This window comes from Gymnoscopelus microlampas, assembly GCF_963454915.1.
Source record: "Gymnoscopelus microlampas genome assembly, chromosome: 2".
NCBI lineage: Eukaryota > Metazoa > Chordata > Actinopteri > Myctophiformes > Myctophidae > Gymnoscopelus > Gymnoscopelus microlampas.
Window position 1 is genome coordinate 34,976,428 of NC_139939.1, and position 25,002 is coordinate 35,001,429.

The following is a 25,002-nucleotide window of genomic DNA, read 5'->3' on the forward strand; positions in this document are numbered from 1 at the left end:
AGACCCATAAGAGAAATTTGATGTCTCCCCGGGAGCCGGGACCCAAGCCTCAAGACTCTTGAGCTAAAATGTTTGTGAACCACTGCTGTTTAGAACAGTGGAATCCAACCTTTTTCATGCCAAGGAGCCCTAAATTGATATACATTTGGCCGCGGACCCCCATCTGAAAATGTTTTGTGCCAGGGACCCCCTGAGCATCATAGATACTCTGTTCACAATATGCCAAAAATGGTCATGTCAGTCCATACACAGTTCAGAAAAAGTAAACCAGAAACGGCCAAACTATTTCAACATTTTATTTTATCAAAAATATCCCATGACCATACAGCGTGATGATGTGGGTAGCAATGGGTAATTATTTTCCAATACCATGTAAAGGACTGGACTGAACCAGTCCAGAGCAGTCCAGGACCAGCAGAATCTCTGAGGCACCAGACCGCACCTTCATATAATAAAACGAGCATGTACACACACACACACACACACACACACACACACTCACCCTGACATACACTCACTCTCAATGAAATTATCTTTTCAATAACCAGAGTTGCACACAGTGAAATACATAGAAGACACGCTCACACAAGTATAACTGCACAAATTTATGTATAAAAAATCATTTGTTCAGTCCAGCTCTTTGTTGACAGCTGCAGTTATGTAATACAGTACACAATTACAAAACAACTGATAAAACTTGGAAAGGAAAAAAGGAAACAAATCATTTCCAAATCTTCATCTTTAAACTATAGTTTGCTCAATTGGACATTTTCAAGTTGACAGGTGAAATAACAAACTATCAAAATGAGAAACATTAGCAGGTTTGCTCAAGATAAGGTTACGTTCTGCACTTAAGATGAGGCAGTGTGTGTTTCTTTTCTTTTCGTTCTTTTTCTTTTTACTCTTGTGGTATGTTATATGCAAATGATAACTCTCCTTCATAACACAATCCAGGTGCATCGGTCACTGTCTGCCAACACTTGCAGGGAAGAGCCTACAGATCAGTGAAAAGGGGGGGGGGGGGGGTGAATCAGACATCTTTATTATCACTACAAGCCCTTGAGCTTAAATTAGTTACCAGAATGTGTGTACGTGTGTGTGTGTGTGTGTGTGTGTGTGTGTGTGTGTGTGTGTGTGTGTGTGTGTGTGTGTGTGTGTAAACTCACCTTTGTGCAGAGCTTCATTAGTCATGCGGTTGATGTAGCGGGAGCTGTTCTCAGGAACTAGCCACTTCATCACTGTATTCACACATGACTTCCTGTAAGAACTCCAAACACTCCCACTGAGGGGAAGACAGAGAGACAGACCTGAAATTAGATCGGGCGCCTCTGCCTCATAACCGAGTGGTTGGGGCACGTACCATCTGGGCTCTGATGCTTGACATTGATTCAATTCCTTATTTCCCATCTTCTCCACTGTACTATCAATAAAAGGCATAAAAAGCTAATAAAATAAAATTAGAACAGAATTGCAAATATGATTTAACTAAAAAGGCAGGCATCAATAAACATTGCACCATTGTTTCAGCTAGGATGTTCTCCAGTAGCGGTTTCACAAGGATCCTGGGTCTATTGTGCTATGACTGCTACTTCACTTTATTAATCTTTTTCTAAGGGGGACTACTTTATTCAATATTCCATTTTGAAATTCTGTTTAGGTGCTATTTCAGAATAAAAAAAGAAAAGAAAAAAGATTTCTCTAATTTACAAGATGTATGGTCCAAAACAAATATAGGTCATATCCAGAACACATAGATCTTTGTTGTCCAAAAAGTGTCTCCATGTCTTGCAAGGCATCTATTGTATTTAGTATATCTGCTTGCAAACCTTTATCGACCCTTCATTTGACGTTAGGTTAATTAAATAAATACTGTGTAACTTGTTTTGGCCACATAAATCCTCTTGTGGTAATAAAACATGTTGAATTGTTCAAGAAATAGAGAGCACAGCAACAAAGTTGACAGTAATAACTGCTCACCTAGTTTGACCTTTGACTTCTGTGAGGTCACCAACCCCGATGGTACAACACATGCCTGTGTTAAGGTCCCAGCTGACCTGCAGGTTGGAGTGGTAAGTGTTGGGCCTGATGACAAGGAGAATGTGCCAACACTTAGAGAGGATTGCAGAACAGAGTAATGTACACTATAGACTAGAGGTGCGGGTCGCTACGCGACCCTTCCGTCTAGTCGCTGGCGCGAGGCTCTCGTGTAGTAGGCTGTAGAGGTTTTCGACACGCAAACCAAAAGCGAGAGCAACAGCAGTGTTTGTTTCGAGACGCAAACCGAAAACGAAAGCAAACTGAGAGATGGACACATTTCACCCGTTCATCTATCTATGTATTCACACAGGCTCTTGCAGGACCAGAATGTGCGGCACAGATTGATGAAGCAGCCCGCTCAGCCCAGCGAGACAGCGTTCGCTGCGTTCAACCCTCCCAAAGAGTCAGACAGACAGTATTTGGATGGGGGGCGGGGTTGCCGGGGTTGCCATGTCCAGGAGTTGTAAGCGTGAAGTGGCGTGTAATTGCTTAGGGAAAGTGGAAAGTGCGTCGACGCATGCACAGTGCTGATGCAACTTACATACAGACGCACAAACATTCTGGCGCATGACTGTAGATTCCAATTGTAAGGTAGATGACAAGGGTCAAAAAAGCAATCAAGGGGTAATGGAAGACAATGGACAGGAACAGCAGTGAAGAAGGAATTTTTAACAGCATCATGAAATAATGGCGAAGTAGCACATTAACTTAAACAATGACTGTAAATAACTCCAAATGCAGAGAAACAACCAAGGAAGGAAGTCACCAAATGTTCTCATCTTGTCTGTGCAAAGGATCAGACCGTGTTAAACAGTAGGGTGAGGTGGGGTACCTGCAGTGCTCCTCTTCAGAGCTGGAAAAGGCGAGCAAAAGCAGGCCAATGTTGATCATCACCTTGTTGGTCTCAGGACACACCTAAGACACAAACTGCATTTTAATAATATATACAGTGTGTACAATACGGTATATACACATACACACACACACACACACACACACACACACACACACACACACACACACACACACACACACACACACACACACACACACACACACACACACACACACACACACACACAGTATTCATGCATGTGTGTATTTGTTTACCTCCAGTATGACAACATCATAGTCGCTGAAGGAGCAGAACTGAGGGGCCCAGGCAGCATCACTCCTGATCACCTCATTTATAAGATACTCAAAGTCCAGCGTCAACTGCTCCACACACACACTCTGCAATAGACGGCAAACACAACAACCTCACAAGAGCTCTCCAACACCACCCGTATGAAGAGCAAGACGACACCATACACCCTCCTAGTCCTACACACTTAGAACAGACAAAAAAGCTAAACCTGTTCCAGCTGTGAAGGGACATTTCACCCATAATACCTCTGAACCGTTTTAGCCATCGTTCAGTATACCCAATTTCCAGAGTGATATTTTCACTAGTCTGTTTAGTTGATTAAAAATGCCTTGTGCACATTGATTTCGATTCCTATGAAGCAGAAAAACTAAATATAAGGTCATTTGAGACCTAACTGTATCTGTTACCTGCAGTAATTGTATCAGTGATGCGTTATTACTATATTGTTAGTATGATATAGTAGTATGATAGTATGACAATGTCTGATAGTATAGCTTGGGGCATAGATGTATGACGAGTCATTGACGACATGTACAGAATCAACAGTATGTTTGTTGTTTTCCTTTCAGTGCACAGATGTATTGAAACAAACACACACCTGTCCGTTATGTGAACCAGTAACCAACTGCAGGTTCCTTCCCTTCAGATCTGTGACAGTGAATGGCAGCTGCACCTTATCATCCACATAACCTAGACAGACACAGAGCAACATAACCTTATCAACCACATAACAGACACAGAGCAACAGCACCTTATCATCCGCATAATCTAGACTCTAGTTCCTAGAGTCTAGACCAGTGTTTCTCAAATGGGGGTATGAGAGACAAAGTGGTGTGTGTGTGGACTGTCTGGACTTACTGACAGGAAACTCGACAGTTTAAAATAAAATCTTCTCAGAAGGCACTAATCGTGGGGCGTCGCCAGACAACGCGTCGCGGAATCGACCGTTGTGAGCTTGGATGTCTGCTATTCTCGGCCGTTCCCTGCGCACGGCACTTTCGCACGACGGCGCATAAATTAGGCTGAGGGGCTGCACCTTGCGAGCAAGCAGCCTCTGCTGCACAATGTACATGCTGCTGCTGTAATCACAGGGAGTGCTCCCTCCGTTCTAATGACAGGGAGTGGGGTTTGGAGGACAACTGCTTTGAATTGCCATTATTGTTTACACACAACCGAAACCAAGGATTATATATTTCAAGATGGAGAGATCACAGTAAACATCCTAAGCATTCTTCCTTCCTTCCGGCATGTGAAAGTTTGTTGGAATGCATTTTTACACTTGAGTGCAGTGACCACTTTACCATTGCGACAGCGCTGCATGTCACTCCCGCCTCTTGTTTCCTGTTCATCTACACTGTACTATCCAAATAAAGTCAGAAAAGCCCAAAAGATATCTTAAAAATAAAACAAAATAAAAAAAAGGCACCAATCGCAATTATTTCACTCCAGTCACTCTTATGTGTAATGTTATATCCATCTACTAATTCCCAACACCTGTGGGTGTGTATCTGTCCCGGGCATAACTCAGGCACTGTCCAGTCAATAGACTTCAAACTTGACATGTGTGTTGCCGATGACCCAGGGATATGTTGTGCCGAGTGGGAATTTGGTCGGACAGTCTGCATCTTTCTGTTTGTCTGCGCGTCTGTGCAGGGGGTCAGCTTCCCTGATCGGTCAACCCAACCCAGCGGCTTCACGGATTGGAGCACGCGCTCAATCTGTGTGTGTTTGTGGGGGATGTCCATATTTGGCAATATTGAGATACAAAACCTATGATGTGTTCAAGAACTGCTATTCATTTTATAGCAGATAGCCTAAACGGATACAAATCAATCATCCGCATAACCTAGACAGACACAGAACAGCACCCTTATCATCCACATAGCCTAGACAGATACAGAATAGCTAAGACAGCCTGCCTCTGCCTATCTCTCTCTCAAGTATGCAGTGTCTTTCTTTTTTCATATATAATTTATATAAAGGTCTTTTATTTATAGTACAGTGGGGATATGACAGGACCTAGGGAAAGAGTCTGGGAATGACACGCAGCAAAGTTCTGTCCCACGACTCGCTGTCAGACTGCATGAGAGCCTATGGTACGCGCCTTAACCAGTAGGCCATCGGTACCCCCGCACAGTCTTTCTCCCCACACACACGGTGACCCCTTACCTCCAGCATCTTGCTCCGCTGCCCCTGGCTGTGGGAGGCGGTAGTGTAGGCGGGTATAGTTGACGTAGCCAGGCTCGCTGAGACTTGCCTCTTGAGACGAGGACGAAGGTGGAGTTGGCGGGGACGAAGATGAGGACGAGGCAGCGGGCGACATCACCTGCTCTGAGTGGGGGGGCGAAAAAGCCTGGCTCCCGGCTCCTGACGTTGAAGGCTGTGGTAAACCCGTCCGCCTTCCCTCCTTCTCCCTCCTCCCTTTACAGTCCTCCTCTCCCTCATCCTCCTTCTCCTCGACCTGTGTCTCGCCACTTGTCCCTCTGTCCTCCGGGATTCGCCCTGCCTCTTTTTTCCCTCTGTCACCATCTAGTGCCCTTCTCTCTCCATCCCTCTCTGTGTCCCTTGCTCCTCCCTGCGCCCGTCGGAAGAGGTCGGCGGCAAACTCCCTGGCCCGTGCGGCCGCCTGAGCCTGACCAGGAGACAAGGGGGACGGCCCTGGTCTGTTGGACGGATGTCTGCCTTCGGGGGATCCCTGAGGAAGTGTGGAAGTAGAAGAAGACGACGGAGGGGACGAGGTGGAGGTGGAAGCAGAGGGTTGACCTGACGATGGAGCAGCTCTCTTGGTGTATAGTATCTGAGATGACTGGCTCTGTTCACCTGCAGGAGAAACAAGATATATAGATGAGAAATTTGAATTGGATATTAAATGGCCCTCTGTAGTTAACAAATGAACTATACTGGCCACACAATAGACATTGCCAATATTCACTACAACTCATGTAATATAAAGCTAACAACCCTAACCACAACAGCTAGAAAAAAAAATCAGTTTTATCCTTTAAACCATATTTATGCAGCCTGAAGACAAGTACATCTACTCTGTGTGTGTGTGTGTGTGTGTGTGTGTGTGTGTGTGTGTGTGTGTGTGTGTGTGTGTGTGTGTGTGTGTGTGTGTGTTACCTGTGCAGAGGGAGATGCCACAGGCCATCAGTGAGTAGCTGGTGTTTAACAGGATGACCTGGTCTTTTTTCAGCTGGAAGGCTGGCTGGAAGGTGGGGAAGGGGTAAACCACCTGGTACCTGCTGTTGAGCACATAGCCATGCTCCAGACATTCACCACCTGGAAAGACAGCAGGGAGAAAGAGCACAAGGTTTATAACATGCCAGCAATACTTCACTCCGTGTTGGTTAAAACAAATATTGACCCATCACAAAATGGTGTCCTGTTACTCCTGTATCTCCATCTGATGCACGCGCATCTCTAACCCTGCATGTGTAGCAGCCATGCTCGCATCAGGTGCCAGCTTGTGGCAGCATGGTGAAGCCATAAACATCTGTATATCTCTACTGTCCAGCCCGAAACTGCTAACTCCAAAACGCTCATTGTTCAGGAAACGAAAAAACAAGATATACGTTTTTCAGAAAATGAAGAAAACCTTATATTTTTAAAACAAAGCAATACTACCTCGTCAAAGTTGGTATAGTGACTGTATATATTGTGAGATACTTGCATGTGTCATTATATTATCAACACTTTACCCAAATCGCGGGTAAATCAACACTTTACCCAGCGCGAGTGGAGTTAGAAGTTTCAGACGAGCAGAAATCAAGCTGAAATGGAGTTAGGTGTCCAAACAACAGTAGCTCCACTCGCTGCTGAGAGAGGTTTCAAAAGGGTACAGATTCCCAAAAGCTAACAATGGATCTCCAAGCTCACAATGCATCACAACAACGTGTGAATTAATGCCCTGATGCTTCATGACACTTATTATATAGGCCTACAACAATAAACAGGACTTTAAATATTACAATAACTTCTGCTAAGAGGTAGTAGAACACTAGCGCGCCAGAAATGCTATGAACGTCTTTCTTCTTATCACAATGCTCTCCTCATTAAACACTTCATAGATTTTAGAAATATAATTACTTGTTTTCATAACATTAGCGTCAGTGCTGTTTGATAAACAGGTACACTGCATAGTTTTAACATACTACGGGGAGTCTGTTTACGTGTTGTTCCTCCTCGTTCACTGGGCACCGCGCACTGCTAATGCTGTGCTGTAGCACTGTGTAGAGAAGAGGGGGGAGTTGTTTGTTTTTGACGGACAGTTTGAGGATCCAATGGAGTTGGGAGTTTTCGTCTGAGGCGCTTTTTAATACTTTTCATTGGTTCAAATGTTTAGATTTTTTACACAGATGTGAAGGGTGTTCAATAGCGTCGATTTATGAAAAAAAAAAAAACAACTGAAAATGGAGTTAGCTGGTCCCGGCTGGACACCGACGATATACTAACTAATATAATATAATGTAAGGCCGATCAGATCAGGTATTGGCCATCTCAGACAATGACAATAGGTAAACAATAGGTAAACAGATATGACTGCCTAGTGTGTGGTTTACCTGTGCGTATGGTTGTGGCTGAGGGGACAGGACAGCAGCGAGAGCAGGATTTAGAAGGAGGCTTAGAAGCAATGGTGATGTAGATGTCTCTGTTGTTCTCGTCGCTCATCATCAGGTGAATCAGAGGTGTGCTGGTGCTGCGTGCACTGGAGGCAGAGAGGGGCAAGCAACAATAAAGAAGGGTTTTATTTGTCACTTACAAGTAAAAGCAGCAAAATGTTGGTGAGAACTGTTCCAACATAACAATACAACACAGTAATATTAATGAATAGTAAGAAAGAAAGAAAAAAATCAAAAGCACAAGCAAATGTTGGTTTTGCTAACTTTTTGGGTTGCATGCACTAACTTATTCATACCATATCCCCTTAACCTAGCCATATGAAACTTCAGAGATAAATTAAAATTAGGGACATCAATTCTGTCTCTAGTTTGACATACCGACCCCGTCCCCAATCAACTGGTTTTCTGTCCAACATTTGACCCCAAATGTGGTCTGTCTGTTAGACAGAGACACACACACCCCATTTATCTCGCTCAAATTACTTTACAAATAATTACATTTTCTTCACTGGACAGCTATTGTGAGTATAAATCTGGTGTATTCTTGTATCTCTTACTTGAAGCCAAAGATGACAATGTTGGAGTCATCATTGGGCCACTCACACACAGTAAGATACAGGTCACTGTAAATGTCCTCTCCTGCAAATAGCCGCACATGATGGACCTGGGTAGAATGGGTCAGGAAAAAAAGAGGCAAGTATATGAGAAAAGGGACATGCCAGTACTATAATAAAATTCAGCAGGACATTCTATCTACAGTTAGTATGCCGCCCTCTGTGCATTCAACTGGAGTGTTTTATTTATACATTTTCACAGACGTACGCATGCATCTTAAAAATTGTCTTAAGAAGACAATTCTCCCAGATTTCAAAGTTTTATCTTGTAAACTTAAAATAATGTTAACAAAACTAATATGGTGCATTTTTGCACCAGGTAGCATGCAAATACATTACCTGTTTGAGTCGGCTGTGCAGGTTAAACTCCCACCAATACAGATGGTAGGTATAGAAAGAGAAATCATCGTCCTCTCCCCAGTCACTGGTGTAGGACAGAACGTAGCGGCCACATTTGGTAAACCCAAGAAAAATGTGTCTGGAAACAAAGAGGTGACAGGCAGTGTGCATTTAGTAACACATGTGCCAGAACCACATAATAAACACTCAGTGGAACAATGTGGACTACTAGCAGGCTCATACAACACATCAAGGTAATGCTCTGTGAGACATGACCTTAAGGAAGTCTTGATTATCAAATAGTTCCAATTGAACTAACTTAAATGCTCTACAGCAGATAATTCAAGACACTTGTGGTTCTGAATTTGAGAAATTCATGCATATTATATCAGAGAAAAAAGCACACAAATGAGTACAATGTTGTGCCTGTGCCGTGCCTGCCAGTTAGCAATGCTTTTAGGCCAAGACCGCTATGCAAGTCAAAGTAGCTCTGACCACTCTGGGAACCCCTACTTAAATCACCCATTTCCACTGGCATATATAGCCAGTAATCACCAGGTAATTTCTCATTACAACACACACACACACACACACACACACACACACACACACACACACACACACACACACACACACACACACACACACACACACACACACACACTTACCCTGCTCTAAGAAACTCTTCGCTGACAATGTTCTTCAAGGGGACACACACACGGGGTGGCAGTTTCCTGAAGAGGCGTTGAGAAAACTGTCCGGACAGCTGTGGAACATGTGGAAAGAGTGAGCCATGAGAGATGCACTGTAGGATGGACGGAGGAGTTGATGCATGTGTGGGATAAATGACAGTCACCAACACCTCTGGCCAATGATATGTGGGCATGTCATCTGCCTGGACACACAATATCCTTCAACAATCCTTCACAGGGTTGTTGAAGGATATTGTGTGTCCAGGCAGATGTCAGTAGCATACAACAAATAGGTTTGCTGTATGCTACTTAGAAGTCACTCACTAACAATGGATTATGGATGAAGAAAACGGTTCAGTGAATCAGACTGGTTATCTGCAGCCAGGCAGCTTAATAATGTCACCAACGTTCATGTCACCGGCTAGCTAAGCTTTTAAGCTAACATGAAGCCAGTTCTATTCAGTGTGTATGATGATGAGTCTGCCAGCTTGGTGGCTAGCTGGTTAGCTAGAACTAGCAAACCAAGGCAACCTGGGCAGACAACATAATATAGTTCAGACGTTCCCTGTCAATAATTAGTTAGCTGACATATAGGTTGGGCAAACCCACAATGATGAACTAATGGACGTTCCGGCGACGAGCGTTAAGTTATGCTGCTAATGAGTTAGCCGGCTAGCCAGGCTAGCCCCAGGTAAAGACAGAGGCTTGCAGTAAGAAACTCGTACAGCAATTATTCTGTTGCGTTCCTCTCGTCCTGTCTGCTTTTATTTTTGTTCATTTTTTACACCACACGACTTCGTGGATATTTGTCCCATACCTTTCCGCGCGTGAGAAGCTTGACGACATGGTCTTTATGCTTTCTTTGCGGTTTCTGTTTGTTATCGTCCTTCTCAGATTTCGAGCTGGGCGCCATGATCTCCCACTCTGGACTGTTTTCTGTCCATGCATGCAAGGCCCTCCTGATTGGCTCACAGTCAACATAAATCTACTCCCTCACTGGCCGGGAGGCCCGTCACTCAAACCCCAAACAAAAGGTAAGGGAGAGACAGAAAGTGGCCCTTAACCACTTAAACCCCAAGTGGGTAACCGGAGTCCCTCAGGGCTCAATCCTAGTCTCTTTTCTGTTATTGTGGGGAAATCTTTCGCTGAAAATAGCAGATCTACAAGCTCACAATGCCACACGCTGAGCTTGTCGATCGGCCATTTTCAGCGAAAGCTTTCATCACAATACCGATGCTGGGGTTTAAGTGGTTAAACCAGTGATTCTCTCAATCTTTAATTTCAATGACCACCAGTTTGATATACACGATTAAGCCACGGACCGAGCCCATTTTATTTGTTATTATTATTATATACCCTGGCTGGGTCACCTGGGCGAGGGTGTATGTTGCGAGACCCGAAACATCCTATGACCCCAGGCTACAACACTGATGATACATCCCAGGTGCATCCATGTGATGTTTTTTCGTTATAGTTATTCTATTTATAGTGGCTCATAGGAATTTATAGACTACGCGACAACCAGGAATAGATTGGTGACCACCGGAGAGACGGGTGACAGCCGGATTGTAGACGGCATCCGGGAGCAGTTTGGGTTGGCGCCCCAGTCTGTGACTTCCGTGAGGAAGCCCAACAAATCCACGGTGAGGCCTTTAGGAGGGCCATTCAAGCAAGCCGCAAAGGGAGCCTGCAGTACCACCACGGGCCAAGACACCATCACACCAGAATGAAATGTTTGGAGCGGGGGAGTCTGGTGCAACGCTCAGGTCCTGGACCTGGTGAGACGGAGGAGGAGCCCGGCCAGGAGGCCATCCACAGAGCCTAGCCCCTCCACGTACCAGAGCCTCTCCTCTCCCCCATTCCTGGCAGAGTAGTTTCGGGCAAGCGTATTGAGTGGCCCTGTCTTTCCCCATTTAGGACTGACCTGGGACGTAAGTCGGGGCTTGATCAACCCTGGCTGGGTCACCTGGGCGAGGGTGTATGTTGCGAGACCCGAAACATCCTATGACCCCAGGCTATAACACTGATGATACGTCCCAGGTGCATCCATGTGATGTTTTTTCGTTATGTTATATTTCATTATTATCTCTGGGACCCCAATCTAAAAACATTTAGATGAGTTGGTCTAATATGGCATGTACATATTAGGCATGTAATTTCATCCAATATTCCCTTTGTCATATATGTACTGTAGATTATCAACCGTTAAACTGGGGAACCCCTTGAAGGACCACTGAAGGTTCCTGGAGACCAAGTTGAGGACCACCGTTTTAAACCATAGTCGTCCATCTTCCCATAGTAACCAATCACTCCAGCTCTTTAGTAAACAGAAAGTATATTTTCAGGTCGGGATACCAATTAGTGGTCCTCATACAGGATAAACAAGTGACATCAGAAGTGAATCTCTAAATAATGTGCAGATGGTTATTGTTAAACACATTCAGCATATCAAGTATAAGTATCAAATGATTTCTTGTTGAATAACAGGACTATACGAACATGAGGTCTTGTGTATAAAACAGTCAAAGGAAATAACTATTTTAATGTGGTTTTATTGTTTAAGTTTTAAAAAACAAGCAGTAAAAAAAAAATCAGCATACAATAACATGACATTTAACTAAATCAAACAAGTCTTTCAACCATAAAACTGAACGGAAACAGAGGGCCATGAGTTCTACCCAATGACATCACACACACTCACACAACTGACACAAAGGTCATGTTAGTGTCTTAGCCAACTTTCACACATTTTTCTATTCAGTAGCATACAGTACACATTTAACCCCTTCACAATGACAATGAAAATGAAACGCACAAGGGGTTCAAACCCTGCCGGCACCAATATCTCTTGCTACGTAACACCTTGGTTTATTGTTATGCATCATTGCGGGAAGGGTATTGTAATATCTCCTCAGTGTATCCGTCTGTGTGTCCATTAACAAAACAAGAACAGATGGGCACAGTCATGGTGCCTTTCAATACCCTGCCCGCAGAAAAGCATGTTACCCTAACTTCAGTAATGCATGGCAGGACACAATAATTTCTACAGTCTGCATGTGTGTCTGAATAAGAATAATAAACTTGGGATTGGAGGGGCAGAATTTCAAGAAACTTTGGAATGAGCAGTAGGCTGGGTTGAAGTGGTCAAAATTACATAATGGGTCATATCTCAGGAACATAATGATGAGGTTTGATGTGTTGTATTCCGTGTGTCTTTTAACAAAATGGGTAGATTCTCATGAAATTAGGGGGGAATGATTAGTAGGCTGCCCTGAAGAGACCAAGGTGTTTCATAGCAAGAGATGTCGTTGTGGGCAGGGCTTGCACCCCAGGTGCGTTTCATTGATTGATTATTTTCCGTACCTGAGACATGACCGATTATGTAATTTTCTTTTTGACCGTGACTGATTTTTATCATTATGACCCAAAAGATAATTATCTCTTTGGGGCATCCTACTGATCATTCCATTAGTTGTTTTGTTCACAGACAGAACCAATTACAATATCCTGCCATGTGCATTGCTGATGGGAGGGTACAAATCTGAAATTTTAGCAGGTACAAAATATCTGCACCTTAAACACTGGGAATGTCCGAACAGAATTTTTGGATAATAATAAAAAAAAGACTTTAAAAACAAAGTAAATTAAAAAAAAAAAAAAGTATTTTACAAACTTTTAGTAGTAATACTCATAGTGCTGCTAAACAATACCAGTACTAGCTTGTTGTGAGTGTAAAAGTTATTCTTTTCTTCACAAAGAAAAAAAAAAGAATTGTTCAATTCATCCAAGCAATTACACCAATAACTTTTGGGTTAGATGGGACTGGAGTAGAGTCAAGCACATTTGATGCTTTGCTCCTTTTTTGAATTCTTGCAGAAAACTTTCACCTCCACCTCTTCAATACTGATACAGAAAGAAATGGAGGACAAGGGAAAGCACATTGTAGATGCCAGGATGGTTGAATAAAATGAAGGTTCAGTGGCGATCCAAAAAAGAAAAAGAAAAACTTTACAGGGGGAAAAAAATTCATGATGGAAGCGTGAGTCCAGAGAACCATCATAGTCCTTAAAATAGATCATCCAAATGGAAGACAAATCTCTCCAATTCACTGGCCCTGGAATAAATGACAGGACAGACATGTTGTAATGTACATTCATCTTTTCCACACTTATGTATAAATTGTCCCATCTATGGTGCTCTGCATGGGAAATCATCATGTTTTAAGTATGTGCATATAGTCGCTGTCGGGTGGAAACCTCGTATCTATCTTTTTTGTAAATAAACGTGCTACTTTGTCATATCACACTGTCACACAAAAGTGGCAAAAATAGCCTATCGACAAGCTTACAACATGGCACTATGGGGTGTGTTGTGAGCTCTGAGATCGGTCATTTCTGCTGCTTTGAAAAATGTTGCAAGTAAAAATGTATGTTTTTAGTCTGTCTATGGACATTTATAAATATTTAACCAATAAATAGTATTAACAGGAGCTTGTGACATTTACAAATATTTAACCAATAAATAGTATTAACAGGAGCTTGTGACATTCATAAATATTTAACCAATAAATAGTATTAACAAGAGCTTGTGACTAAATAACTGCTGTGGCGTGGATCCTTTGGAAGACTGGTTAGTTGTTTTACATTTCCTGGAAAATCAACAATTTTGGAGATATGACATTTCCACTCGACAGCGACAATATGTGGGCTGTCCTACCTGATGACCCTGCTGTGGAGTGGCAGCCTGTCCCGGGGCCTGGCCTGCCTGTCCATAGTAGGCGGCCTGCTGTCTGTAGTACTCAGCCCAGGCAGCGCTGTAGTCCGGCTGACCCCCGGCTGGGGCTGCGCCACCCGCTGTTGCAGCTGTACCTGGAGCTGCTGTTGCTGCTGCCGCTCCACCAGGCTGGGCTGGATAGATCATAGGAAATGCATGAGAACTTTAGCTGAACAGGCAAACTAAAATACAAAAGCACGCATTCTAGGGATAGGCGATATGACATTTCTGGCCGATATCGATATCATTGCTGTTATGGCCAATATCCGAGATAAGCCGATGTCGATATGATCTCATTCTGCATTTTTTTTAAAAGAATAATTTTGTCCATTCTGAAAGAGGCATATAAACACTGAATCTGAAGAAGCAATGACTCTTCATTCCAAAAGTAGGGATGCACCGTTATTGAAATGTTAGCCCATATCCCAAAATAAACAGCTGCTTGTTGACTCTTTTGAAAGCCTCCCCAGAAAGCACTGATAGAATCTGCAGCCTTCATCATCACAAAAGGCTTATTTTAATTTTTCAAAAATAATTACAAAATACAATATCGGCTAAAACCAATATATTATTTTGATATCGGTTCGATACCAATATTGCATTTTAAGGCCAACATCGGCCGAGACCGATAAATTGTCCACCCCCAACTCATTCATTCCATTATGCTATAACATTTCTCAACCATAATTGAAACTCTCCAATCCATACTGTCACCCATTTGCATATTTATAGTGAATAGTGCATAGTGCTTTTTGCCTCGTCATAAACCAGTTATCCCTCTTCCAGACCCGAGAGGATTAACCTTGAAGAAAATAACCCACATACCCTGTACGTATCTAGATAGCATGGGATATCCATGTATGGTTAAATGATTTGTCAACTCCATCTAGGATCTAGGTACTTATGCATATGAATGCATATGAAGTTAACCTACATTTTAATCAGTTTTAAAGACTGAATTAGAGGTGTTTGGGTGAGCCACGTGGCTCATCACCAGATGAACCAGTGTACTAACAAAATGCTCAATTTCAAGTGAAATCAGTCGAATCCTCCATGGATAATGACCTTTGACCACCAAATTGCACCATGTCTGATATTATGTGGGATTTGATTACTACAATAGTTTCGCAATCACGTCAAAGCTCTACTAACAAGAGCAGTCGACTGATATTTGTAGTCAGACCAGGTTGTGCGTTAATAGATCCAACTTACTCATGCCCATTTTCTTGTAGTATTCCTCCCAAGCTTTAGTATAGTCTGGCTGACCACCAGCAGCCTGCGCTGCATGGCCCTGGTCCCCTGGTGCTGCTGCTGCCGCTGCTGCTGGAGCTCCTGGAGCCTGGCCTGGCATAGCACCCCCTGGCTGCTGACCATAGTATTGCGCATAGTAAGCTGCCCAAGCTGCATTTGGGTCTGCTGCCGCCTTACCTGGGAGGGGAGGAAGGACCAATTATCAAGAGTAGATTAAGCCTAATAAATCACAGACTAGATGGGAGAGAAGTAAGGGCCACACACTTAAATCCTATAGTTTTGGCCAATCACAGCAGTATCATAGCATTTCATTTAAAATTCCTACTGTACTGGAAAATAGCCACGTTGATCAGGGTGGTAATCAGAGATTAACTCATGATACAATCACTATTCTGTAGTAGTTTGCCCAGAATGCCCACAATAACAATGACTATTCTGTAGTAGGTTGCTCAGAATGCCCACAATAACAAATGGTATCACGATTCAACATACATACAATGTCTGTTAACAAAAAACAAATATATATATCCCAATCATGAATGCAAATAAGTGATTATCACATAATTTATTTGCCATAAGTTTGCAGCTCATTTGGAAATACAACTGGGAAAAACAGCAATGTACTCACTGGGATCATGTGGTGCTGGAGCTTGTTGCCACTGTTGTTGGTAAGCTTGGTTTCCCCATCCTTGTGGAGAGTATTGGTGACCACCAGGTGGCGCACCACTATAAAGAGGAAAGGGTTGAAATAGATTGTGAATGTTAAGAATTTCATGCTTAAGAAATTACTTGTACGTCTCATTAGCTCTTTTTCCAGGCATATCTCTTTTACCAGTAGACCAGTCTAGAGTTAGAATACTATCACACTTGTTTGTGACCGTTTCATAATGTTTGCTTGTAATGGCTAATGTACTGAAGTCACTGAACTCAGATCAGATGGAAGCTACACAAAAAGTATCATAACTACTGTTCATCTGCTTGTACTTACTGGGGAGGTCCTCCAGGTCCTGCATTGTATGGGTTGGGATTATATGGGCCCATCGGACCTCCAGGTCCCCCTGGACCAGGACCTGGACCCGGACCCACTGGACATAAGGGAGCCTAAGACAAAAGCAAAGAGATGAGCGGATTCATATTTATTTTTTCCTGATCACTTCAGGAGCTTAACTCACATGTATGCCAATTCATGTAACAGATTGCCCACTCTATTTTATATTAGAGATTAGAGATGAGTGGCTCGACCTGTAACCCAGGGGTCAGGTGGGCACACCGCAAGTCTACACACACCAGGGCTCTACAGGGGTGAGGGGCAGAGAATGCCACTCCCACGGGGCTCCTTCCGTGGAGGTCGCTGAGGAAGTGCATAGTTTTGACTCTCTGGCCTGGGGCAAGCTAGTGGGAGACAAATTATCTAATATATTGTCTAATTATAATTTGAGAACAGCCATATTTTTAGATCATTTTAAATGTACGACTCCAATGTGGAATCGTACCTGGGACAACCAGGGGCTCCTGCCCCCCAGGCGTGTTCACTAACCACTCAGCTATGGCTGCCGTAAAGTCCAGGTTTCATAAATAATTTAAAGAGCTTGGTGACAGCTTTCCTTTAAACAACACTGAAGCATTAAACATGACCCAGTTAACCGTTGGTAAGTGTGTCGTCCTGTTGTTGGCCCAACAGCCATTTCTCAAAGTGTTCTTTTGGCACAATTTGCCCCTAGTGAGCTATAATAGTCACAGGATAAGACTTTGTCAAAAAGCTTCCATTGATTTAAGATACTCAACTTATGCCAAACCCAGTTACTCATCATACCCAATCAAATTCAACCTTAATTTGTGGCGTATTATAACCACAATGTGAACAAATCAAGGGTGCACAGGAGCAGAACATCGTTTGAACACTTCACAAATAAAGATTCTTATTTTTTTTTCCAGATAGGACTGGGTTTGTGGCTACATTAGCAGTAGCAGACTTTCCTCCCATCCTTCCTATCCACCAGTGACAGCTTTTGGACGAAAGATAAGCTGGATACTGCAACACCGACACAGTACAACGAAATCCTACCGTTTTATTTGCATTGTTTGTGTTCAACTGGCTTCCTACACTACACATACACACTTCCTAGGGAGTCCTGGTAAAAATACATATTTTTGAATGCCATAGTATTCGCTCTGTGAATCCCCGTTCTCAAATCTACACGTCCTCTTTCAGTAGCTATTAAGTCCCAGTGTGTTTCCCCTCTCCATGTTTACCTCTATCTTCTCTTCTATAAGCTGCTTGGCATGGTCAATCTGTTGCGGGGAACCACGGATAGTGAACAGCTTGAAGTTGGGGTCACCATTAGGCGGAGGCTGACGAGAGATCTCTACAAATGCACCCGTCTGTTGGTTGATGGACTTGACATTCTCTCCTCCTCTGCCAATTACGAGGCCACATTTGTGAGCAGGGATAGAGAAGGTCATCTCTCCTCCCGGTGGGCCCCAGTTCCCTGGGCCCCTCCCGCGACCTCGTCCACCGGGTGACATGTCTGTACCGGGAGGCCCTGGGGGACCCTGTGAAAGAACCATTACATCAGGATTAGGTGCAGCTTGGGAATATTCAGTAATCAATTAGAAAACAACATTTTCACTTTGAGACTTTTTTTTTTAAACGCCTGACATAAATATATCTGACTCGCGCCATGAGAGCAATTTATTTAAGTAGGCAGGGCGCACATTGTTGAGATGCTGGCCACAGCAAAAGTAAAAAAAACTAAAAAGATAAAAGATTGAACCAATAGTCCTGACAAACATAATTGTGAACATTTGAGCCGGAGGTCTTCGTCAGGACATGATGAATTTATGAATGCTACAGACATCTGTGGCATGTTGTGTATGAGCACATTACTCTCAAACTATAACATAACTGACTGCCCATTGTTTTGTGATCAATGCCCTAGACACGGTTGGGCATGGTTATGGCAATTTAAAGCCCTTTTAGATTGCATGACCCGACCAACAAAAAACAACTGGGTCCATAATATTTGCATAATAATAATAATAATAATAAACTTTATTTGTATAGCACCTTTCATGACATGAAATGCAGCGCAAAGTGCTTTACAGAGCAAGAATACAGTACGAGGAGCACAATATTTCAAAACTGAAATATGCTTCAGTCAAATTTGTATTTTCTTCCCCACAGACAATACACACTAGACTAAATTTAGTACTGCTTAACAAGGACACCAAGCCTCTTGTAATGGTATGGGTTTACATCAGGTGAACTACCTACTGCTCTATACATTATACTAACCCCCTGGCCACCTTCCTCTCGTACACGTATGCTCTGTAGCAGTTCATTGATGATGGAGGCAGCATGTGCACATCTGTCTGGAGGACCCATAATGTTGGCGATCTTTTCAGGGCCTTGACCATCATCTGTAAGGAATATGAGAGAATTGAGGTAATACAGAGATTAACAGCAAGAGAAGGTCAAGTAGGGAAACTTGGCACTAATCATTTCAATATTCAAAACTGTTGAGAGGACAAACCTGGTTTGAATTGTATCTTGACTCCAGCATCGTTCTGGATCTTCTTGATCATTTCTCCATTTCGACCAATCACAACTCCCACAGAGTGTCGGGGTACAGGTACCTATAGGGGCAGCACCCACATTTACAATAACTTTAGCGGCAGAGTCACACCACCAGTTAAAATGCAAAAAATCTTTTATCACTTTCAGGAGCATGCATTGCAATGTTATCTACTCTTTTTTAAATCTCCATCTGAGCCTTTTAGATTTGAATTCTATTCAGAAAAATGCAAACATTTTACTTACCTCTATGCCGCCACCACCACCGCCGCCGCCGCCACCTCCTCCGCCTCCCCCTCCCATCCTAGATCCAAATTCATTCCTATCGCCAAAGTTGCCATGGTCCCTCTCTCGTAGAATGTCATTCACCATGTCTATTGCTTGCTGCAATAAAGCATGACAGAAAGATAAGTGAGACGATAAAGACTAAAAACTAATCGGACACTCAGTTTCCTCTGTACAACAATTTTTTGTACCTGCACTTTGTATGGATCTCCAATGATGCGTAGGGGTTTATCGATGTTGGGTGGCTGGGAGGCATCTTGAATCAGAATCATCTTTACTCCAGCTCGCTCCTGTAAAGTAGCAGGGATGGATATTTTAATTACAGAAATTAACTTAAGGTCTCCAGCCAAAGTACTTGTATAATAGAATAATTTTCAAATATATGACCAAAATCAGTATCGGTTCAACAGAACTCATTCAAACACCCTTTTATTTTGTCTAGCTACTTTTCCACACCTATACATGACAGCAAGTCACCTCATGATTTTTTATGTCATTGTAAGTAACCCTGTTATGGTCACCTGCAGCTGTTTGATGGTCTCTCCTCCCTTGCCAATGATGAGACCAGCCTTGCCAGCGGGGATCATCATCTCCTGCATGGACCGTGGTTGCCCCCCATTGGATGAATCTTGGAAAGTGGGTGGAGTGCCACGTCCTCTGGACACTATCTCATCCAGAAACCTCTTGGCTTGTCTGGGAGGAAATAGAATCAAAAGGGAGAGAGAAGAATTAAGGAAAATAAAGATGAGGTGCAAAAGAGTAATGAGGAATAAAGGAACAAAATTTGATAAAATCAATATATCAGTTTGACATTATTTTCAAAAACAGCAGCAGATCTATAAGCTCACGTGGTGTATCTGCTACTTTTTGTCCCAGACGGCATCTAGTGACGATCACAATAGATATATTTTTCATCCATTTTTTTAACTTAAAAGTTAAATGTTACATCAAATCAAATTAATCAAAAGGTTTAAATTTATTAGAAAATGTAGCATTTGACAAAATATTGGTCTAAAGTTAAACATCAATAATCGGTTATCTAGGACCCAAAATCTGGCATCGGCCGGGCTCTAAACAAAATGCTATGCTTAAAGCCAAGAGCAGTTGCAACGGAAACAACCGATGTGTTGTATGACCGCTTTAAATGGGTAGATTAAATAATTACATTTGACAAAATTATTATACGCATTTAAAAAAAAAAAACTGTAGAAAAATAAATACGGTAGGCAACACTAGAGCTGACCTTCAACGCCTTTTTGGCAATTTTGATAAATAGTGTAAAAAAAAAGCACCAGTAGTGTATAGCAACTTACAGTATGGCATCTGCACTGCCTGTGAGAGAGACACATCTCTCTGGGAGACCCCCACTGTCTAGGAGAAGAAATACATGCACAAATTATAATCCAGACGCAAATACTTCAAACGCAAATTATAATCCACCTTAACAAGGTGGATTGAACTTGATCAGACAATATACAAGCACAAAACAGTCAACAATACAGACAATTTAAGACAATATAGGTTGCCTTATTGGGATACATGCGTGTCACTCCCCGCCCCTGCCGGTTCTCTAAATTTATATTTTTAAATAGGCTCTGTCATGATTAATTGACCACATATATGAAGTTAAACAACTAAATTCTATCCAAACGATATCTTAATAGTAAATTCCGTGCCTCAAAAAAGAAGTTAGAGACCGTTTTAAAAACGAAAGTAAACAGTGAAGGCACTCGGACAACAACAATGGCTGCCGTTCGTCTTTTGTCGGAGGCACTTAGGCTGCACTCGGCTTCATTCGGGCTCACTCGAACTCGCCACCTGATTGGCCAACTGTCGCTGTCAATCACAGAACGATGAGCGACGACGCTGATAGGCTCGTCAGTTTGGCGTACAGAGCCAATATTGCAGAGAGGCAGATCAGGCCAGACTCACTCCAGAAATCAAAAGGAAATGAGATTTCTGGAGGGAGGGTTTACCAGGCTAAGTCTGGAACCACTACCACTATGAACGAAGCCCTGATAACATTTTTTTTTTTAAGTGTAGAGAATTTGAGATGGTTCTCAATGCACTGCATCCTTCTGTAGCCTGACTAAGTCATTACTTCCTGCCAACTATGTAAAGACTTAAACTATTGACCCGAATATTCACAGTAGCTGGTGCATACAATTTTTTTTTTCAATTCAAAGGGCTTTATTGGCATGAGAAAACATACGTTTACATTGCCAAAGCAAAAAGCACAATACAACAATACAATCAAAACAAAAAATGTACATTACTCACATACCAAGAGTGTGTTTTTTACTCACCACATAACTCACCTGGTGCAATTTGGACCTTGCAGCCAGAATCCTGTTGTATCTTATTTATCTGCTCGCCCCCTCGACCAATGACTGAAGAGGACACCACAAGTAACTTGTTAGGCTTTGGTTTTAGACATGTGTGAACTCAGACGTGAGTGAAATACCACTTACAGGTACTGTCATGAGAAAGTACATGTGGTCAAAAGAATGTGTGTGCAGTCTGTATGTGTACTCACTGAGACCAACCATGCCATCAGGCACCCGGTACTCTTCAGTGACAGTCATGTTGGGAGGTCTGGCACCACTGCAAAGAGAAGGATTAAGAAGAGATTGAATGGGGCATGAGTACACCATCCCAGAGTCAAATCTCAAAGATAACTTGTTTTTTAAGTGGGTGTGTGTGTGTGTGTGTGTGTGTGTGTGTGTGTGTGTGTGTGTGTGTGTGTGTGTGTGTGTATTATATAGGCATTTTTTTTTAAAGTTTAGCATAGTTGATACTGTACCTTTGTTGTGAAAGGGCAGCAAGCTGAGCTTCAATTGCTGGAAGGGAAGTAGAATCTGTTAGTGATGGAAACTGGACATTTGAGTGTATTCTAGTAATGGTGGGGTGCATTTAACCTACACAATGCAGAATCTCTGTCACTCTGTGATGCTAACTTCTTAGCGTCTGGCTGATCTGAAAACAAAAAGGGAAACATGTAGGTAAATGCTTCATTTTAAAAATGTGAGCAACATGCCTGTTGTCTTAATTTACAAACCTCCATCTTCAAGCGATCGCTTCTGTGCCGTGAATGGATAACCCTCAGCGCCTCCATTATTGCTCATTTGCGGGACAGCATCTCCACCTATTTTTGCTGCAATCTGAAAGAGAGATGACCACTGTATGAAAAACATTTGTAATAAATATACAAATCACAATGAATTACTTATGGGACTTATCTAATATCAGCAGGATCAGACCTACTAACCCAATTCAATTATCTTAAGTTTTAAGCAGAGAGGTGAGCTCATGATGAGCAGTGAAGTTATAAGATAAACCCTTTATTGATCGCCTGAGGGAATTCAGAACTATACATAGATAAGATGGATAATCATCATTTGTTTACTGCTTCTAGTCACAATCAACAGATCTTAATGACTAAGCATGAAAAAAAAATCAAGCCCTTAATCACAGTCAAATCTGAAAGGGCTTTAGATGCTCACATTAAAGCATTTGGATTTGTTTCACCATTAAAGTAAGTACATGTTAAGCCCAGGATGTTGTAAGACTACCTGGCATCACCTTGGTACAGATCATTTAGAAGACATAAAATGATTAAATTATATCTGCTGGGGGGGTTGTGGAGCGTTGAAAAGGCGTGTTAACAGCGAGTACAACAGAGCAGTAATCGATATAGTCTTCCTTGCTAGTTGATTAATTATCTAAAACGATTAGTTTGATGAATCCAATCTGCGTGAGATGTGGGGCAGGTCGTCATCTTGACCATAATAACTGAAATACCTCACCGAACCTCGGTTAAATGCATCTACCTTTAAGAGATAATCGTTATAAACTAGTCAGTAAAACAAAAATAATGTAGCGGTTGCAATTCGATGTAGTACATTACTGTTTACAAGCAAACCAAACACCGCATCACGGATTCGTGGCCATTGCTTCAGCTAAATGCCATGCTAACCTTGGGGCCTTGCGACCACTGCGACTAGTATTGAGCTAGCCTAAACTAGATTATGCTAACGCTAACTGGTTAGCTAACGCGCTACTAGTGTCTTCTAGGCGCGTCAAGCGTGCTGGCAAAGCTAGTACTTGGCGATGATGTGTATAGTAAACCCAACCAAGCCGAGCCAGCCGACCGGCTATAGGCTAACTTCCATTCACCGAGTCCGAGTCTTTCTTCCATGTTTAACCGATAATAATAACCGTTTGACATTTATTTACCTGTCTGGCTCGCTGCACAGCATCCGCAAAGGCATCCTTCTTGATCCCAGCACCGGCCCCGTTCGTTGCTAAAGCGCCGTACTCAGACATGCTGCTGTGTGTGGAGGGACGGGAGAAGAGCAGCACAGCGGGCTAAAGCTAAGTGCTAGCTAGTAGCCAAGGACCGCTCGAGATGCGCAGAAGCGGGAAAAAGACGAGAAAGGCAATAATAAAGTGAACCGCCGGCAGGGGGGACCATAGAGTTATAATATATCTAGGGGGCGGACTGCCCCGCCCCCCACAAATTCATTTCAATGAAAGTTGCTCACCTCACAAAGCGCATGAAGTACCCGGAAGTACCTCTACTTTCTGGATTGGCTCCAATGTTGGGCCCAATAGAGCAGGCGCACTAGCGTTTCAGAGGGTGGACGCACGCGCAATAGCGTTTTACATACGGAAGTCCTGCCATCTCAGTTTGACCACCAGGCGACGACAGCTTCACTATTATACCGCGGTTCTTGGGGGGAGGGGTCTGCGGGCATACAGTGTTGGGATTCTGCCGCGCATGATGGTGTCCCTTCATGCCAAAATAGCCGCGCTACAGTCTCTGTATCACTCATCATCTCTGTATCATCACTCATAAATAGGCAGTGGTGGAAGATTGGAAGAAGTACTCAGATATTTTACTTAAGTAAATATTGTGGTATTATAGCAATACCACAATATAAAAATACTCTGTATACAAGTAAAAGGCCTCGATGCAACACGTTGTGAGCTTGTAGATTGACTATTTAAGTGGTTAATGTATGTTTTATAATATTATCATGTATATCTGCAAAGTAACTAGTAACTAAAGTTTTCAAATCATTGTAGTGGAGTAAAAAGTACAACATTTGCCTCTGAGATGTATGGAGTAGAAGTAAAATTATTGAAAATACTCCATTAAAGTAAAAACACCTCAAAATTGTACTTAAATAATGTACTTAGTTACTTTACACCATTGTAAATAGGCTATCTGGTCTGGTATCAGTGTGTGTGTGTGTGTGTGTGTGTGTGTGTGTGTGTGTGTGTGTGTGTGTGTGTGTGTGTGTGCGCGCGCGCGTGCGTGCGTGCGTGCGCGCTGTGTGTGTGTGTGTGTGTGTGTGTGTGTGTGTGTGTGTGTGTGTGTGTGTGTGTGTGTGTGTGTGTGTGTGTGTGTGTGTAGTCAGTCAGTGGTGTCTGGTGCCAGAGGTACTGAGATTAGTTTTACATTAGTAAAACTACCAATACTAATAAAATATGTATTTGTTTTCTATGTTATATTTGATTGTATATTTACATAAATTATTAGCATGATAAAAAATAGGCTTGGAGTGCCAAACTTTGTTGATGAACACAACTTGTCACGGCATACTGCCCATTAGATTTTGAGATATTCTAATTGCAATTGGAAATTCTGGCTTACCAAAAGCAA

At 42.6% G+C, this 25,002-nt stretch overlaps 2 protein-coding genes across 3 annotated transcripts; both read right to left on the bottom strand.

Moving 5' to 3' along the window:
• Window positions 1–291: 291 nt before the first annotated feature.
• On the bottom strand, window positions 292–10,368 carry dcaf15 (DDB1 and CUL4 associated factor 15). The gene is made up of 13 exons (XM_084077077.1): window positions 10,269–10,368; window positions 9,428–9,525; window positions 8,760–8,898; window positions 8,364–8,470; window positions 7,747–7,892; window positions 6,308–6,466; window positions 5,354–6,004; window positions 3,783–3,874; window positions 3,148–3,270; window positions 2,870–2,952; window positions 1,978–2,082; window positions 1,167–1,282; window positions 292–994 (listed from the first exon to the last, which is right to left on the bottom strand). The coding sequence occupies exons 1-13, from the start codon at window positions 10,362–10,364 to the stop codon at window positions 939–941; spliced, it is 1,971 nt and encodes a 656-aa protein (XP_083933203.1). The 5' UTR covers window positions 10,365–10,368; the 3' UTR covers window positions 292–938.
• Window positions 10,369–11,987: 1,619 nt separating this feature from the next.
• khsrp (KH-type splicing regulatory protein) lies at window positions 11,988–23,764 on the bottom strand. 2 transcript variants are annotated; one of them, XM_084040971.1, is made up of 18 exons: window positions 23,571–23,764; window positions 22,393–22,495; window positions 22,257–22,310; window positions 22,138–22,174; window positions 21,871–21,938; window positions 21,653–21,724; window positions 20,648–20,705; window positions 19,856–20,027; window positions 19,526–19,624; window positions 19,296–19,433; window positions 19,009–19,111; window positions 18,771–18,895; window positions 17,729–18,028; window positions 16,464–16,576; window positions 16,104–16,201; window positions 15,437–15,652; window positions 14,168–14,358; window positions 11,988–13,565 (listed from the first exon to the last, which is right to left on the bottom strand). In XM_084040971.1, exons 1-18 carry the CDS (start codon window positions 23,658–23,660, stop codon window positions 13,557–13,559), a joined length of 2,046 nt encoding a protein of 681 aa, XP_083897097.1. In that variant the 5' UTR covers window positions 23,661–23,764; the 3' UTR covers window positions 11,988–13,556. The 2 variants fall into 2 exon arrangements, with proteins under 2 accessions (XP_083897097.1, XP_083897096.1); XM_084040970.1 differs by having other exon boundaries at window positions 21,641–21,724; window positions 23,571–23,761.
• Between the last annotated feature and the right edge of the window lie 1,238 nt (window positions 23,765–25,002).

Excerpts from the sequence above, each read along its gene's own strand:
- dcaf15 (XM_084077077.1), bottom strand. The coding sequence starts at position 10,364 with ATGGCGCCCAGCTCGAAATCTGAGAAGGACGATAACAAACAGAAACCG. Across the intron at positions 9,526-10,268 it reads AGCTTCTCACGCGCGGAAAG|CTGTCCGGACAGTTTTCTCA; the intron begins GTATGGGACAAA and ends CATGTTCCACAG. Across the intron at positions 6,467-7,746 it reads AGCCACAACCATACGCACAG|GTGGTGAATGTCTGGAGCAT; the intron begins GTAAACCACACA and ends CTGTCTTTCCAG.
- khsrp (XM_084040970.1), bottom strand. The coding sequence starts at position 23,660 with ATGTCTGAGTACGGCGCTTTAGCAACGAACGGGGCCGGTGCTGGGATC. Across the intron at positions 21,939-22,137 it reads GCTGCCCTTTCACAACAAAG|TGGTGCCAGACCTCCCAACA; the intron begins GTACAGTATCAA and ends TTCTCTTTGCAG. Across the intron at positions 21,725-21,870 it reads TGATGGCATGGTTGGTCTCA|TCATTGGTCGAGGGGGCGAG; the intron begins GTGAGTACACAT and ends TGTCCTCTTCAG.